At 39.3% G+C, this 18,700-nt stretch overlaps 2 protein-coding genes across 2 annotated transcripts in view; one reads left to right on the top strand and one right to left on the bottom strand.

Annotated features, from left to right (window-relative positions):
• Positions 1–18,700, top strand: part of TBCD (tubulin folding cofactor D) — a 186,685-nt gene that overhangs the window by 43,398 nt on the left and 124,587 nt on the right. Inside the window, exons 12-14 of the mRNA XM_056848257.1 lie at positions 1,053–1,113; positions 2,542–2,616; positions 4,799–4,893. Of these exons, the coding sequence (XP_056704235.1) occupies positions 1,053–1,113; positions 2,542–2,616; positions 4,799–4,893 (231 nt within the window). The remainder of the gene's footprint in view (positions 1–1,052; positions 1,114–2,541; positions 2,617–4,798; positions 4,894–18,700) is intronic.
• Positions 7,504–10,988, bottom strand: ZNF750 (zinc finger protein 750). Its single transcript, XM_056850841.1, has 2 exons — positions 9,531–10,988; positions 7,504–8,284 (listed from the first exon to the last, which is right to left on the bottom strand). Exons 1-2 carry the CDS (start codon positions 10,952–10,954, stop codon positions 7,585–7,587), a joined length of 2,124 nt encoding a protein of 707 aa, XP_056706819.1. The 5' UTR covers positions 10,955–10,988; the 3' UTR covers positions 7,504–7,584.

The raw sequence follows: 18,700 nt of genomic DNA, 5'->3' as shown, positions 1-18,700 counted from the left end.
GCTTTCATAGAAAGCTAATCTGCCCTTACCTAGTTTTTATAAGTTAAGGTGGTTCTCTCTTTGGTAACTTATGCCTGATATTCACAAATGGAGAGGAAAAAACAGCCCCCTAGCTCAGTCTCTCTGATCCAGGGAAGTTTCAGCATTAGAATGCAGACATGCATGTCTGCTTGGAATTAAGTGAAACAGGAAGCTAAATCACACATGCTTAATTAAAAGCAAATGGCAAGAAATTAAGTGTCTGCTGGAACTGAGCTGACTGGATCCACTGCTTAAGGCTAAGTTTCAAGTGCAAACAAACCTTGGTGTCTGATTATTTAACACACAGTGGTTTATATAGGTTAGGGATGGCAACTGGGCCTTTTAGGTACTGTGGTTTGCCAAGTGGTGGGTAGGACAGGAGTGGGGAGGCAAAGCTGTCCAGCTATTGTAAGATAATGCTTCCCCAGCATGCTGACCATGCTGATGCTTGCCCCAGCAAGCATGAGCAATAAGAGTCTTTTGCTCTTTTGACTGTGATTCTACCTGTTAGTTGTTGCCTGTGATTTGAGCTGCATTACAAGTCCCTCCCTGCACCATGATGAATATCCTGATGTTCTGACCTTGGTCTCTATTTTTTTTTTGAAAAGATATGCACGTGCTCTCTGCCCATAAGACCAAATAAGACTTTATTCCCTTATAGAAAACGAATAGAAGTGCAGTGGCCCCTTAAAGACCGACAACATTTATTCCAGTATGTGCTTTCATGGGACATGACTTCTGTTTTGTTTTGCTACAATAGACTAACCCTGGTATTCCTTGGGAATTACCCTCCTTATGCCCCCCCCAAGCATGGCATTATTGCAATCCAATTTTATTAGATGGGGGTGAAGATATCTTTTGATTTGGCTACAGCTAGTAATGTGCTTGGAGAGAACAGCTGCTTTTCCCCACAGGAAGAGACCCCAGCTATAAAGGGTATTTGATAAAGATAAGTCCAAAGTTAGCAGTCCAGATGCTTTGTAGTCTTTAAGTTGTATCCTGACTTGTATTTTAAAATGTATGTTTTACAGAACAATTGCTGATCGGACTGAAAGACAAAGACACCATTGTCAGATGGTCTGCAGCCAAAGGGTAGGTGACCTCAGATTAAATGAAGTTTACCAAGTTTAATTTGTAAATATCTCCAAATGGAGACCTGCAGCCAGGCAGCCTATTCCTGAAGGGGAGGGTAGATAGGCAGCGGCTGTGAGCGACTCAGCCACACTGCCTCCAAAGAGGTTTCCTGGCCAAAAAATAAATGTATAAAATACATTTTAAAAAATCCATGAAACTCCTCCATGGAGTTACACAGGGCTAGGCCAGCTATTTTGCTGGTGTAGCAACACTACAGCACGGAGGGGCATTCCCAGGCCGAAAGGGGTTTGGAAGCTGACTAACCTCAGCTACGCCCCTGGGAGCGCCCCAGGAATGCCTCCCTGCCTCTGGCGCGGGCACCTACTTCCAGTTTTTGCTGTCTGCACGGCAGTGCCAGTGGCCCAGGCCTGCGCCGCTGCGTTGCTCCACGATGCTGGTGCAAGTTCCACTGTCCCAGCATCCATGCCGCTTTATCATGGTGCTGATCTTTTCTTAGGTGCGACCAGCACACCTGGAAAACCGCAACAGCATAACTTTTCTGGGGGATTTCTTGCCAGAAATTTTGTTAGTCTTAAAATGCTACTGGACTCCAGCACTTTTCTATTGCTATTAACAGACTAGCATGGCTTCCCATAGTGATCTTTTCTGGAGAAGGTGAAGCACAGATAGCTTGCCATGTCTGTCTTCTTTCTTGGGGAGGTGGGGAGGACTGACCGTTGCTCACCCATCTTTAGTCAGTACCTAGGAGGGGCTCCCAGAAAAGAAGCAAGGGGCCAGAGCTCAGGGTTTAGCCTACATTACCTTGCAGTTACAGATTTACATTTTCCCATCACATTCATAATAGTGGAACATTAGTGCTTCTGTCTCCAAGCAGTAGTTGTACTTTTTGGGTTTTTTTAGTGCCTCAAACTATGGTGTATGTTATAAACATCATCTTCTTTCCAGTAGCTTCATTTGGCAGAAGAGTTACTTGCTGCCACACAGCTGAATGTAGTCCCAGTAGAATGAGCCTGAATTATTTAATTCTACTATGACAGCACAAGGTTGTAGCGAATCAATAAGAGCAATTCCACAATTTAGCATTTGATGCTGCTATACTTCTAATCTTTTCTCATTTTTATTTATTTATTTATTTATTTATTTATTTATTTATTTATTTATTTTATTAGTCTTATAACCCGCCCACCCTGGCAAAGCCGGGCTCACTCCTTTGTCATTAACATTCCTGAGTTAGCAGTGATTCCCCTGTTAAATTCTACTACTTGAGCTAGAACTAAAAGAACACATTTAGCCGGCACATTCTGTTTTGAAGAGAACTCCAAAATGTACTTAATAGATTTTGCACTAGATATTAGGGTTATAGAATGACATACTGATGTGCACAGTTGAATCTAAATCTCTGTGAACTGTTTTTGCATTTTGCAGGATCGGTAGGCTGACTGGAAGGCTGCCAAAAGAGCTAGCTGATGATGTGGTTGGATCTGTTTTAGATTGCTTCAGGTAGTTGTTATTACTTTGTATAAAACATTGCTGAGACTTTGCACAAACTTGGCATTATCCTACCTCTCCATTTGTGGAGGGTGTACTTCTCTGCCTTCCTTAGTATTGCTACCGGAATAGCATTGTGGGTTTGGTAGGGATGGGGGGGGGGTTGGAACAAGGGAAGACAAGGAGTTGAAATAATTACTTCTTCTTCTTCCCACAAGCTCAGTTCCTCTGAGGGGGAAGGAGCAGTTTCATCCCCTTGTCCCTCTTCACTCCAGGCTGCTGGCTCTCATGGCTATTCTTCTTCAGGGATCCTATGATCCCCAAAATGATCTTTCCAGGAACATGGGAAATTCATGCAGCCCTCTTCAGCAGTGCAGAGGATTTTCTGTGGTGCCTTCTGCACATGGGTGGTGGGAGGCTACTGCCCACTGTGCTGCTGAACTACATCCAGCTCTCTGATGGGTTGGCAAATGTAATCTTTAAAATATTGAACTATTTCAGGTGGGATACTATTTAAAGAATATTCCTTTAACTTTAAAAAACTTTCCTTTAGAACACCAGGATGAATGAGATAAATAGGAGTATCATGTGTTTCATCAGATAGTGTGGAAATATTTTCATCCTTGTCATCATATTTGTAAAGGTTGCCTAAAGGAATAAAATCATAGATTTTTAAAATCCTCATAATAATTAACTAGTTTGGAGGGAAATATTTTTTTTCTGATTTTATTATAATGAATTAATGCATTCAAGAGAAAATAAAACATGTCCTTGTTATTTGGTGTGAAGGAAATATGGAATATCAATATGATGTAGTTTTCATCCCAGAGGATCCTAAGAGAATTATTCCTTAATGATACACTTTCAATGTAACTATAGATCTAGGATTCTGTGTACTATTCTGGGCTATCTTATGGACAAAAGGACATGTTGTGAATCATCTAACAAAATGAAATGGATATTCTAGAGCTGGAAAAAAGTGCAGAAAATAGAAACCAAAACCTCTACGACTGGGTCACCTTCCTTCTGAGAAAAGGATAAAATGTTGGGGAATTTTTAGATTTGGAAAAAAGATGAGTAAAGGAGGAATGACAGACATTTATAAAATTATGTAAGATAGAAAAGAGAAAGATAGAAAAACAATCTTGTAATATTAGAGCTTAGGCTCACCCAACAAAGTTTATCAGCAAGAGGTTGAGGACAGACCAAAGCAAGTGTTTCTTCATACAGAGTATTTTATGTATTTATGCATTTATTTATCCTGGTAATTCTTGGAGGTCGCCCATCCAAATTCTGACGAGATTAGGCTAGCCTGAGGCTATCCAGGTCAGGTTTCTCTTGGGTACAGTGTACTTTATATAGTTCATGTACTTTTTATAAAGTACACTCTCTTGGAAACAGTGTACTTTATATAGTTCCTGTGCTTTTTACAAACAGCATATGCTATTAATAAAGTTTTACCGATCTTCTGAACAGATCTGTACATTACTGCTGGTGGTTCACCTGTTTCTCCCCAGTTCAATTTGTATGTCAGCCATTGTGTACATGATGAAAACATAAACCACTTGACATCATCTTTATTCTTCTTTCAAACCAGGGAACTGACTTCAGATGCATACCGGGATTTGTTTATTCACTATTGGCACTTAATTCAAACAAAATTAAGGGTTTTTTTTTGTCTTGTCATGTTTTGAAGGACTACAGTCAATGTATAGAAGGATTGTCATATGTTGTGTAAGCGCTTTTGTCTGCCGGTACCCCTCTAGTTGGAACTTGCTATTCCTCTTATGGATTGCTTGCAAGCCTTAAACCTGTGATGCATGCCTGCTTCTTTGGTGGATTACGATTACTGTTTCAGATTTGAGCAATGCTTGTTGCATTTATTATAATAAATATATTTTAATAATAATATTATTTTAAGTACCATATTCCTTGTAAAAATAAGAAGGGAAAAAGGAGCAGTGGTATGGGGCATGGCTGAAGTAATGTTATTTCTGCCCTCTGCTTTCAGCTCACTTCCCAGTCCTTGAAGAAACTGAGATCCTCAAACACGATCCTGTGCTTGGTTGCACAGGAGCTCAGCAAGGTCTAAACCTTCCTTGGACAACATGTTGACGATAATGGATATAATATGTTGAAAATCAAAACTAAGTGTCAGTTTGAACACAATCTTTCTGTTTTTCCAAACTTATAGTTTCCAGGAAACGGACAATTCTTGGCATGGCGGATGTTTGGCTTTAGCTGAATTAGGAAGAAGAGGGTTGTTACTACCCTCCCGTCTTTCAGATGGTAAGTTTCCTGTAATTTGGCTACGTCCTGTATGCGTTTCATAATATAAAATGAATAATATGTTGAATGATGAAGTGACTGAATGGTTAGATTCGTGTTAAGACTTTAAATGTTTCTGACAGGGAATGTCGCGTGTGTTAATTAAATGTACATTTCTATTTTTCTATCCCTTTTATGTCTTGCTGCCATTTCTTCCTGGATATATCCAGGGTAACATGCAAAGGTAGAACACCTGATCTTTCTATCAAAACATCCCATAAATTGCTGTTAATGTTGGAGACACTTTCCTGGTTTTGTAGGCTTGCAAATTTGCCATACCCATTGACTTTGCAGCTTCCTGCTTTCTTATTCTAATGGTCACAAGATGTGATACTGATTCTTTTTCAACATCTTCATTATCCCATTGACAACAATCCTATACATTTGATAAATATCCAGGATTAGTCTCAAAGCCATTATGGCACACTAGTTCTCACTATACTAGTTCTACTCTTTCTTCTGGGTACATGTAACTAAAACAGATGGATATGATCTGATAATCTATGAAGTAGACTACCTCTTCTTTGTTCACCTTACCTCTTGCCACCCTCCTCTTCTTGTAATGATCCAGAATACTTCTAAAATCATCCTCTTAAAGGTTTACGTATTTCTCTTTCTTGTATCACCTTTCATCTTCCCCCAGAAACTTTCTTGCATCTCTTTTGTAGCAGTCGTTGACCCAGAACATCCCTTCCCACATTTCTTTTCTCAAAGTACTACTTCATGAGCTGTGGCTCAGTGGTAGAGCATCTGCTTGGCATGCAGAGGTCCCAGATTCAATCCCTGGCATCTCCAGTTAAAGGGACTGGGCAAGTAGGTGATGTGAAAGACCTCTACCTGAGACCCTGAAAAGCTGCTGCCGGTCTGAGTAGACAATACTGACTTTGATGGACCAAGGGTCTGATTCAGTATAAGGCAGCTTCATTTATTCATGTGTTCATCAAGCTATTGTAGCTTCACTTCATGTACTGCCTTCCACTACCTACCCGACAACATTTGACTAGTCTTCTGTGTTTGATGACATACTGGTGTGCTCTAATGTGCTCTTTACACTGAAAAATTAAATAGTATTACTAGTGGGGCGGGCCCAACCAGCTTTTCTGCTGATTCAGAAGGGAGGAAAGGTCCTCTTTGACTACTCAAAAAGGTTATGCTGAGGATCATGGGACCTGCATGGACAAAAGCTATATGGAACAGAGCTGAGTAAGGAGAAGAACTGGTGAGGACAATGTGGAAAAGTAGGTTATATCCTTCCCAGTTTTTGCAGAATATTCACAAGCTTGTAGCTTTTGGGGGAATGTGATTAATAGGTGTTTGATACAAGTACACTAGTTTTGTCTTTATAGTCAAATTTGGATTTTATTTTTCTTTGCAAGAACCATAAGAAGACAAAAGCAATATAAACACTTTTATTTATATTGTAACGACTATTTTGCAAGTATAATACAAAGCATTTATTGCAAAATGAAATAGAAAATCGTTTTCAGCAAGTTTGCCAGAAGGAAATAAAAGTAGCATGCCACTGTTTAGTGCTTTCAAATTCATATGGATGCCAACAATAGCAATAAAACCTTCACCAGCAGTGCTGTTATTTAATAGGGAATAAAATAAATAACCGCCTGGGCGCCCAATTTCAAAGATGCTGTCCAGCAAGCAAGAGAGCATTGCTCCCAGACGCTAACATTTGGAACTCCTTCGAAAATCCCAACCCCAAGACTTTAAATAAAACTCGTCAAAGTGTAGTTTAAATAATCCTTTTGTGAGGAATGTGCAAAGACAGATGAGCCACATTTAGGTGACTGTTCATTGACAATGTTGTATTGTCAATAGCAACAGTGGAATCCTACCACTGTAAATGATTATTGTGTCCTTGTCCTAAGTCTTGCTAAACTCAAAAATTGCTTTGTCACTGCTGCTGTAAATGGGGCTACTTATTACACTTTTCACCCTGCGTCTGTGTTAAGAATTGGAGTGTTAAAGCAGTTTCATGTTTATTTATCTTAGTTGATTTTTGAATAAAACAAGCCATGCTTCACCCGTAAAGAAGGTTTGCAGAATGTTTCTGCCGTTTGACTTCGCATAAAATTGATGCAAATCAGAATGTTAGCCAGAATTAAAACAAGTTCTCCCCATCCCGGGTATCAAAGCATATTGTCTTCCAGATCACAGCTGTTGAAGACATATGTTTCATATGTTGAAGCATATGAAATTTTCACACTTAGTTGAATTATAGAGGAATCAACAACCATTAACAACCTTACTGAACAACAACTTCAGAAAAAAAGGCATGACTGAAATAAGTCACAGACATATTATGACCTAATATGTCATGAATAAGATAATCCCCCCCTCCCCGGTTACATTTTTGGTTATTGAAGCAGATACAAGTCATCCCACCATAGTGCACTTAAGAAACACAAAATTAAATTTGTTTTACATTTGTACAAGCAGAAACCAGGTTGTACTCAGGATGTTTGGGCAATTTTATAACATAAATACAAAATTAAGGACAATTTATAGTTGCACGTTATATTTTGAGGCGATTAAACAAATCAGCCATGTTGAAAAAATAAGAATCAGTGCCAGAAAAGTTGGTGTTCTGATCGATAGCGTAGTTGGAAGCTGCTTAACAGTACATTGGAAAGTGAAATATTATGATACTCTGTTTCTCTTCCTCAGAGTAAACACCCTACTGCAGTCATTTGTTTTTACTTTTTTTGTAACTTGCTGCAGTTTTGCCCCTTCTCTTTGACTGGTCCTTTTTTGTCCTTTTGCTTTTTGGCTGCAGTGAGTGTCCTGAGTATTCGAAGATTCAGGAGTAATTTCTGTATATTGAGAATTGCTCTCCTGATTACTTTTTTCAGCACTTTCCATCGGGACTTTATTAGGACTGTAGGAAGCTAATTGACAGAGAGCAACAGCTGCAGTTTGTTTCTGCTCATCACAATTGTCAATTGTCCTTATTTCCTGAACTTCCTTCCCTTGCATCGCGATGAGAGGCTTATTGCAGTCCATGTGATATTTAAGGTTGCACACCTCAGTTTCCAAACTTTCATTTTCCGTTTTTAGAGGTTCCCGGTTTTCAGCTTCATACAGTGAGTTCTGGTGTGCTAATTTAATATTACAGCTGTCTTTTACAGAGAGATTCAGAGGCATTTCCTGTAGTTCTGCAAAGTTCTGCGTTTCCATGTGGAGAGTGTTATTGAACATGTGCTCATGAACATTGTTTGCATCTGGCTTCTTAGAAAGATTAAGCGGTGCTACTCCTGTGTCGTCATCAGAATTGGACAGGGCATCGTCATTACCATCTCTTGAATGTTCTAGATTTTCATTTTCACTAGTGGCATCGACACTAGAAAGAAGGGGAAAAAACAAAGTTTTCAATTGTGAAATTAGACACAATAAGTTTTAATATAATTCGTGTGTTATTCAATTTCATGATTGCAAGGCTACATGGTGTTATAACAAAACCTACACAATGGCCTGATTTGGTTGGAAATAAGGATATCAAAAGAAAGTGCAATGAATTCTTTTGTAGTATAGATATGTAAATTCATTAATGCACATACAGGATACATGTGCTACTGTGAGTAATGTTGATTTGAATATATGAGAGATTTGAGTTTAATTTGTGATAAGCTACTGGCCATTCACAGCCTGTTTCTTTATTCTTCATTGTGGTGATGATAAAATAAATGATTGTGTTGTAACTCACCCTAAGCTCCTGGGGTAGGATGGAAAGGGAATAAGAATAGTATTAATGATTGAGGACTATGATTGTTTGTGATACAATTAAAGTATGTTTTAATATGAATAACTTTTATAAAAAGTGATGACCTATTGCCATCAACACATCAAACATTAAAATGATATCAGCATTTCTAACTGTGTGTATATGTATATGTTTATATGTCAAAGAAACTATATATATGATATATATTATATTAAAATATCAGCATTTCTAACTAACTATACACACACACACACACACACACACACACACACAGTTAGAAATACTGATATCATTTTAATATCATATATAGTTTCTTTGACATATAAAAATGGTAAAAATATACAGCCCACTGTTTGTTAGAAGGTAGGCAGTTTTTTTTATATGACCATCTGATCTTTCCAAAAAAATATTTATGTATAACTCTATCCTGCCATTTCAGAACAGATTAACAGCAATTTTACAGAAAATAAATAGCTTTGGGACCCTGGGAATCTGCTTATCTATGGCACACTTATAGTCTGTGATCTCTGTTTTAACTTAGTGTGATTTCCGGATAAACATGCATATCAGATCAGGCTGTAAATCAAATAGTTTTATAAATATAAAAGTAAAGAGGCAAAATACCATCCTAACGATTATATTTCCAATTAGCTGCCAACTTTTACCCTACCTCTCTAATTAATTTTTTTGGGATGCCCTGATTTCTCTGAATCTAGTCACTTGCATCCTTCCCTTGATCCTCTGTGTTACCAGTTGGACGTGTAATGAAATATACCCCGAGAGTCTCCATGAGAAGTGTCCTTAAGGGCATGTTTGCTATCTTTATGGAATTTGGGGTGGGGGTTGTGGTGTTTTTTTGTTTTACCTCTTAGGCATGTTTTCTTCCTCTTCGTTTGGCAAAGGCAGAGTGGATTGGTCGGTACTTTTCCTCACAGGTCTGAATGCTGTGAAACCTTCTTCCAATTGAGGTTTTTCATACTTGCTAATACTAGTGGAAGCTGACTTGTTGGAAAGATCAAACAGGCCTTCACAAGCATGGCTCGTCTGAGTGAAGTTTGTCGGACTGGGTCTTCCAGGGGAGCCTGTGGCTGCACTTCCAGCACGAGGGCTCATTTTGGCATTCTCTCTTTCGTTTTGGTCTTCTTTGGATTGGCCTTTGGTATGCAGCAAAGGAATTTCTTTTTCATAATCAGCTGGTTTTTTATGAGAATTCAACAGGTGTAACCTGGCGGGGCTTGGGGAAACTGGGTACAGCAAGGTTGTTTCCTCCATTAAATGAGAACTTGGATCTCTATTGAGGTTTGCAATATGAGGAAGCCTGTAAAATGCTGATTCTGTTGGCCTACAAAATCCATATGGTACTGGGGGATTGGGATGATACTGCTGGAATAATCGGTAGTGTTCATAAGATGCTGAGTTTATTGGTTTAGGGAGTGGCCCAGAGTGAGGAAGAAAATGTCTTTGATCTTGAGGGCCATAGACAGAGAGCACTGAACTGTCACACTCATGAGAGTTGCCTGGAAGGAAGTAAGGTGCATAGATAGCCAGTCCATGCTCATACAGTGAAGGTGAATACTCTGGAATAATCGGCTGCATGTAAGATGGAATAGAAGCAAAACCTTTTGCAGGTGGAATTTTATGAGTAAAATCTGGTGTGATAAGGCTTGAACCTGTTTTCCATGGGTGGTTTGGAGCATGAAATGCTGACTTGGTGTGGAAGGGAGAGCCTTTGTTTGACTCAGAAAGAGATGTCAGCTGAGAGATATCATTACTGTCTTTACTGAGTCGATGCTCTCCTACAGGCACGAAAGCAGAGGGTCTCACGATGCCCTCAAGACTGGGCTGTACATTGGTTGTACTTGCAACTTCATTACTAACAGGAATTAATTCCTTCTGAATCAATGGTTTTTGCCCGTTTACTGATTTGCCTGTTGCTTGATTTTGAATGTCCATGTTTTCCTTGGCATCGTCTTTGGCAAAAGCATATTGAGGCTTAGAGTCGAGATTTAAGAGGGCTTTAGTGGAAGTTGGTTTGCCAGCAGGTTCTGCCTGATTGATCTGCTTCGGTTCCAAGGAACTAGATTTTGAACATTTGATGCTTTGAACGCGATCCTGTTCAGACACTAAAGTAATCGAGTTTTTGCAGAGCCCATACTTCATGTGATTGAAAAGGTGTGATTTCTCATTGCAAGTAAACGGGCATTGAAAACACTTGTATTTAAAAGGTTTTCCTGGAGGCCTTGGAATATAATGAGGTTTTTTTGGTTTACGCTCTTTGATAAGGCTCATCTTTCTCCTTCAGTTATTAGTTTAAGTTTTTTTCCCTTTTTCGTTTAAATTGATTGATATACGTTTTCCAGGTTTCCTTCTAACCCAAGTAAGGAGTTCCTGAAATATTGATTTGAAGCGAGTTCTTTTTTCTGGAATGTGTCAGGAGAGAACAGCACTTGCAACGGGAACTGCAACACAAAAAATTAATACAAACATTAATGTTAGAAATAGTGTGATTTGAGAATTGAACCAAATACTTATGCTCTTGCAAATGTTGCCCTGTGAAATTTCCAGAAACATCTGACTATTTACACTCGGAACAGGATACTGGACTGTGGGGAAAAAATGTAAGATCTACCTCGCTAGATCAGATTGACAGTCCAGTATCCCGTTTCCAATAGTGTCTAGGCTGATGCCTCTGAGAAGTCTACAAGCAGGAAAGTAAATCTGCTATTCAGAGGTATACGGCCTCACAACATGGAATGTCCGTTTGCCCATAAATAACTGATAGAACTACTATCCCAGATTTTGTCTAACCCCTTTAAAATATCATCTAAACTTGTGATCATCACCACATCTTAATGCATCACATTCTAGAAGTTAATATGGTATAAACACTATGTCACTTTGTCATTGCTGAACATGCTGTCGATCATGCTCATTGGATGACAGTTCTCTATTCCTTCTACACAGTTCATAATGTTATAATCTTTTGTACTTCTCCTCTGTCATCATTTTTAATAATAAAAAAGAACCTAAAGCTCCAAATGCTTTGATCTTCCCTCATAGGAATGGTGTCCAACCTGACTATTGGTCTCTTCTGTACATTTTCCAACTCTGTCACTTTGGGGATGGAATTGCCAAAACTATACACAATATTCATATGCATTTGCAGAGTTGGAATATTTGCAGTTTGGTGGCATTCCTAGATCATCATTGTCCCTAAATAAGCAGATGGCAGAAGTGACCCCCCCCCCCCAGTTCCTTTTATCTGCTCAGGCTGCAGTTGTTCTGGAGAAAGTGAATTTGGCCACTGATGCTCATGACTTGGTAACTTCTAGACTGGAATGCTCTAGGTCTCTGTAGATGGGGAATTGACTTTGAAGCTGTTTTGGAAATTTCAGTTGGTGCAGGATATAGAGGTCAGAATGTTCAGGTGTTTGCCATAACCAGCACACTAGGCTAGTACTTAATGTTTCTAAGCCTAATTGATAATGCTTCTTTTGACCTTTAATGTCCTAAATGGCTGGGTCTGAAGTACCTGAAGGATCATCTCCACCCACATGGACCTCCTCAGGTTTTGAAGATGGGCAGGGTCACACTGCTGTGGAACCTGCATGGGTTATGTATGACGGGCAGGAAAGAGGCTTTTCAGTTGGTGCCCTAAGTTGCTGCCCTGGAGATACAACTAGCAGACCTTTGGATGCCATTTGAAGACACTTGCTTTGGAAGGCTTTTGATTTTTGTTTTAAGTACATAATTTTGAGGTGTATGGTGTTCTCTTTATACTGACGTTGGTTTGATGAATTAGTTGATGTTAATGTTTTACAGTATTTCTATTGTTAACTTTGGTCTTTTTTCACAAATAGAAATATATCCATAGCTCCTCTGAATAAAGATAAATAAAATACAGTTGCGTAATATTTATCATACGGGACTGTATTTTGTAGTTTGATTTTCCATCCCTTTCGTAATCGTTCTGATATGGAATTGCCTTTCCCTCCCCTTAGCTTCTGTTCATTGCACCCAAGATCTCTTTTGTGATTTAGTTACAGCCAATTCAAACCACATAAAGCATGTCTGAAGTTTAGATTCTTTGTGTGCATCTCTTTGCACTCTCATTGAATCTTACTTGCCCATTTTTTTTGCTCATTCACTTCCACTCCCCACAGAATTATTTGCAACCTGCTTTAGGTTTCACCATCCTGAATAACATGGTGGCATCTACAAACTTGGTCGTCTCTCTACTCACCTTCAAAATCATGGATTCCAAGCATATGGAAGGTGAAGCTAATACAGAAGATCTTTTGTGTCTGGCAAACATGAGTGCCTTAAGGGAAAAAGCCTAAGTCTGGAGATACATTCCTAATTAACTGACCTGACGTTCAGGGGTGCCTATTACCTGCTATTCCAGTTGACTTAATTAAAGAGAGCTTGGCTAAACAACAGCAGAGGGACAGCCACTGAGGATATGACTGGGAAAAGATGAAAGCAGAGGGAAGAGAGAGCTGTAGGTGGATGACAAGGAGGAGAGAGGCAGGGCCTGGCAACAGCAGAGGCTCGAGGGCAATCTGGTCCAGCCAGTTGGGGAAAGAGGAAGAGATTCCTTGCTGGGGAGAAGTAGGGTGGAGTGGGATTGACACGGTCCTGGAGAGCTGACCCAGCTCCACTAGAGAGCAAACAGGCTTTTTAAAGCAGCCTAAGCAAATATTTAATACCAGCCTGTGTGAATGACTCGTAACACCCCATAATGATCCAGGATTTAAGTGCTTAAAAGTAGCACACCCTATCCCCAGTTTCTCATTTTGCCCAGATTAATAAGTTTGGCTATCAGGGCAAATAGCTATAAGGAATAGTCTCTAGCTAACTACACAACTTTTTGTTGTGCAGTTAGTTACAGCATGTGTTCTTACCAGACTGTGACATTAGCTGTAAATCTGAGTTGTTATTTTTAAAAAAAACAACCCAATGATTTTATAAAGACTTGTGATCCACTTGCTTTCTCTAAAAAAAAAAAAATGAAACAAGTGGATACTTTGTAAATACAGGTTTGGTGATTTTTCTCGGCAGATAAGTCAGATGGGCTTGTGTTGACTTGTTCCATTATGCTCCCTGATTCTGAAGGCGTGAGAATCTCTCAGAGTCATGTTCTCATGATTTTCCAGGATGTGTTATGGCAGAGATCTAAAAAGTGATGATTTCATCATGAACTGTAAGCACCATTATCAAAATGATGACTGTTGCAAAACCACATACTGTATCTGAGTTACCCGAAACTACAGTAATACTACTTGTTAAATTACCAGTCTTGAAGGGATATATATGTCCATCTCTCTCTGTGTGTGTGGATGGATGGATAGATAGATAGATAGATATGCTTGTCAACCATTGCTGTTTAAAATGTGAATGTTAGCATATTTCGATTGGTAGGATTGTAAGTGATAAAATAATAGAGATCTAATATTTATTGTAGCGTGATCTTTCTTAGGTGATTCTACTTTGATAAAGTACAATTTAAAAAACATTTATGCTCATACTGCAGTTAATTTGGTAGTCTCTCAAGTGCCACACATTTCTGTGTTATAGCAGACCAATCGAGTTGTTCTTCTGCAAGTTGCTCTAAGCAAAATCTCAACTGCTTACAGTATTAAGGCATATAGTTGTTTTGTTTAGTGTTTTCTTATAATATCTTTAACCAATTGTGTCTGAATTAGTTAGTGATATAAATCACTAGAAACAAAGAACACCACTTGTTGTCTGAGCACGAAGAGGCTACTTCTGGTGGCATCTGATGTAGGCTGTGACCCAAATAACTCCTCGTGCGATTTTACTCTGCCCTTGCTTTAGCAAACCCTTCAAACTGTTTTTGCAAGTTCTCTCAGTTTCAAAAGCAACCTGCCAAGTAGAGCATGAGGAGATGATTGCTTGAGAAAAGCCCAAGTGGCCCTTCGTTCTGCGATTCCTTGCATCCGAGCCATAAAATTGATTTAAAATAGAATTGTAGCTTGGAATATTTATTTATAATGCAATTTTAGTTCTTTCGTTTTTCAAATTTTGTTGGGATTTTGCAGCATATTTAATGCACAAAATTGTTCAGGCAACGTCATTACAAAAGGATTATGTAGCTTGTGGTAAAATTGTAGTTTAAAACAAAAATTCTCAAATACTTGCAGTTAGCATGTGGGAGTAATGGTGTATAACCACAACGGAAGGCTTATAAATGTGGGTTAGTTCAGTTTGTACCTATTGTACCTTTGTACTTGGCTTGCAAGACTCAGTGCAAATAATGCTTGAAGTTCCTGTTGTCACAACAAACTGTCCTCCAGTTTATCCAGTTCCAGCTATGTTCACCAACAGTTTGAATTTGTATTCAGACACAAAGTGCAATAAAGAACATTTACTCATTATTTAATATATATTTATTTTAATTTGTCCTGTCAATGTGCTGGGTGTTGTATTGCTTTAGTATGTGGAGAGAGATTCACATTTTTAAAAAGCTAAAATTTGCGCTACATGCATTTTCCTCTTGAGGAACAGAGATTACTGAGCTCTCTGTGTGTGTGTTTCAGGTGCATACTTATTAAGTGTCAAACATAAAACTTTCTGTGCCGTACTCATAGGCTCGTGTGATTTTTTTAAGGAAGGGTTCCCTTCCTTATAGCTCAGTTTCCCAAAATTGATTGAAAGATATCTCTCCAACTAGCAGAATCCTCAACAATCAAACCATTTTGTAAATATTAGTTTCACTGCTAAGTTTTCTAATAGTGACATTGCAAGCATAACATGCAAAATAACACTTCAGCTGTAATCCTGTGCACGTTTACTTTGAGGTGACCACCATTGCATTCAGTGGGATTTGTTGGTCAGTAAGCATGCATAGGATCAGGCTATCATCGCAGAATCTGAATTGTGCTTTTAGCTTTCTTGTAAGGAATTTATTAAAATAGTGTGTGGAAGCTTCTACTGTAAAATGCACATTGTGGTTCTTGTAAGAGAAACCTGTGTGAGCTGAGCATGATATAGAATGAGTTTTGGATGAACCGGAGCAAACAGATTTTTCTGATACCCCCACCAACCCCATTATACTCACTTTGCCTTATGCTAAGTGTGGTTATACTTCTGCTTAGTAACCTACACAGATTCACACCTCTTCAATGAAATGTGGAGTTTCATGTGACATTTTCAAAATATTTTTTTACTGCAATCAATGGTATAATTATCTTTCTTAATAGGTCATTGCTATAGATGGCGACGCAACCATTTCTACAAGCATATTTATACACACACACTCAGTTGCTGTTGCAGCATTCTTTTTGGCGATATTGATCTGGCTGACAGGGAGTCCTCACTGGGGTGGAGCATATTTTGAAGGACAAGCTGTGATTAAAATATTGTGATGTGGCATTGTTGCATAACTTAAAATCATGCCACTGTCACCCATCCAGCATTTTGCAAGAACGAGACTTGTGAGTTTTATTCCAGCTGGGATTTTCCAGTGATTGACACTCTTCCCTACTGGATTTTTTAATCCTTAAAACTTTGATTTTATACATAATACAGAGGGAAGGAGGTGAAATGAGCAAAAGGATTGATATTGATGGGCATTTAGAACTGATGATGGGAAAAGACATTAAGGTTTGCAAATAGCTATTAAGCAAACATCCCCCTCCAATTTTTTAACAATGAAATTTTTGTTCTAAATATCTTCCAACCATTTTGAGTATGAGAATAATTGGTAACCTAATCTTTTTGGAAGAGTATGGGGGTTTCTGCATTTTGTATTCCCAGCGATGTATTAAGAGTTTGAAAATGTTATAAAAAATACTGTTAGCACTTTCTATGTATCCCACCGATGTATTAAGAGTTTGAAACTGTTATAAAAATTCTGTTCGCACTTTGTTTGGCCCCTTTAGCTGTGAAGATGTCTTCCAGCCATTTTTTAGCCGTGGCATCCAAAAACCCTTTTAAAGTGATGTTTTTTATAACATTGTCAAACCCTTAATACATAGCTAGGAATACATAATGCGGTAACCCCCTATATTACTGTTGAAGCTATTCCTTTCCCCACCCATAAGTAAAATAGGGACTTTTTCATCAACTGGAAAACATAATTTGGACAAATATAATAACTGAAGTTTGTAGTGATTTGCCCAGTTTGTGTAAAGGTTAGAAAGCCTTGAATGTTTTGAGCATCATTTACATATAAAACCTTAAGGAGAGCTAAATAATCCAGTAGAAGAAAACAGAAATCAAATAAGGAAGCTAACATACAAAGATTTAAATTAAAAATAAAATTACAGGTTCTTAATAGGGTTTTAACCTGGAAAGTACCAGTAGTAATATTTTGAAAAGTGAACAAGTGAACTGAAATAACCCAGAGCTTTTTGTACAGATTAAAACAATGATTTTATTTTTTTTCTTAACCCGTTGTGAAATCTCTGGGAATAAGAGCTAGGTCTCTTGCAAGGATAGTGAAGTGCAAGGGAAGCCCAAGGAATGAACCTCATTGGCATACATTCACTTCATTGATTGCTTTTACTTTTAAATCTTTTTTTTTTAAAGTTCCAGGTTTTTAAAGTCCACTTACCTGCGAGTATTACAGCTGAAGTCCAAGGTGTTCAAGGCTGTTAAACTGCTGCTGTCAGTGTTGAGAGAGAAGTACCTGTTTGCTGTTTGATTGCTAAGTGAAACTAAAGGAGGCTGTTTCAATGGGAGGGACTTAAAAGTGTAGGAGTTGAGCCCTGAGGGTGTAGAGATGCACCTGATATTACTTCAGCCTGCAGCTACAGTTCATGTGTTTCCATCCACTGCCTTCCATCTGATGTTACCTCAGCATCTGAGCGGTGGAGCCAGAACACTTGTCGGGTTTGCGCCCTCTAACAAGCACGTTTTTTGTTTCTCCCGCTGAGTTGTTAAGCTTCTGTCAAAGGGGAAATGGTACGGGACACAGCATAGGCACGTCTCTTCGTTTTTAAGTCCTCTGAAATTATTTCTTAAGTGAGAGACAGATCGCAACGATGACTGTAAAGGGTCATAAAGCAGTAGAAGAAATTGCAGGCTGCAACGTGTGACGCTACTTGATTTGGTTTTTCTGGCCTCGATTGTTCTGTGAGAATACCTGTGTGCTGTAACACCGCCCCCCGCCCCCCTCTTCCCTGCCAGTCTTTTTGTCCTCACGATAACTTCTGTCTGGGAACGGCAGGACTGAATTAACCCAAGTTCACTCGCTGTAGAAACGTGCCAAAGCTTGCCAGAAGTCGGCAGCCGAACACTTAGTAAATGGGAAAGAGTCATCTTAGCAGGAGATTGATTATGGCTATCTGTGTAGTTTCTCCCTTCGCAGTTTGACTTCCCGCATGCCGAGCACCCTGCATGACAATAAATTGCTAGTATTACTACTTGCTAACTTCGCATCTTGTGTGTGAGTGGGTGGTAGTTTAGTCTTACTCAGAGGCTGGGTATCCGTCCCCTGGCTCCCGTTGACCATGCCACTCCCTCTTCCCCCTCCCCATTGCTGCTGCCATCGCCAGTTTTCCTCATTCCCTGTGCTGCGGTGGAGCTAAACAGCCAGTTGGTTTTTCTTTCCGCAGGGACACAGCCCCAAGCAATAGCTTCCATAGTGTAATTTTGAGGTGCCCTCTTCCTGTTTTCTCATCTAGAAGACACAGTGCCTTTTTAAGGCTAGAAGGGAGAATGTGAGCTGTACGATACAGTTTCCCTAGTACAGAACATTTTGGCTGCTATGCAATATGGCTCCTTCCCTTCATCACTGGTGATGTGCTTGGTTTCTTGGATGTCACTGTAGTTGGACACATCTGACCCAGTAAGCGCTAAATTACAAGGTTATAATTGCCGGATGGTGAAGGCAAGACAGGAGTGTTTGTGTTGACTTTCTGATGGTTCGAATGACTTTTAGCTTAACCTGCCTGAAGTGGTGATAAGACAGTCTTCCTCTATAGCCGTGTTGGCGAACCTATGGCACGGGTGCCACTTCCGGCACGCGTAGCCCTTTCTGCCGGCACTCACGGTTCCTCCAAGCCGCTG

This window comes from Euleptes europaea, chromosome 1 (assembly GCF_029931775.1).
Source record: "Euleptes europaea isolate rEulEur1 chromosome 1, rEulEur1.hap1, whole genome shotgun sequence".
NCBI classification, from domain to species: domain Eukaryota; kingdom Metazoa; phylum Chordata; class Lepidosauria; order Squamata; family Sphaerodactylidae; genus Euleptes; species Euleptes europaea.
Note: the sequence above shows the minus strand (reverse complement) of the source record. Positions and strands in the feature narration are given on the sequence as shown.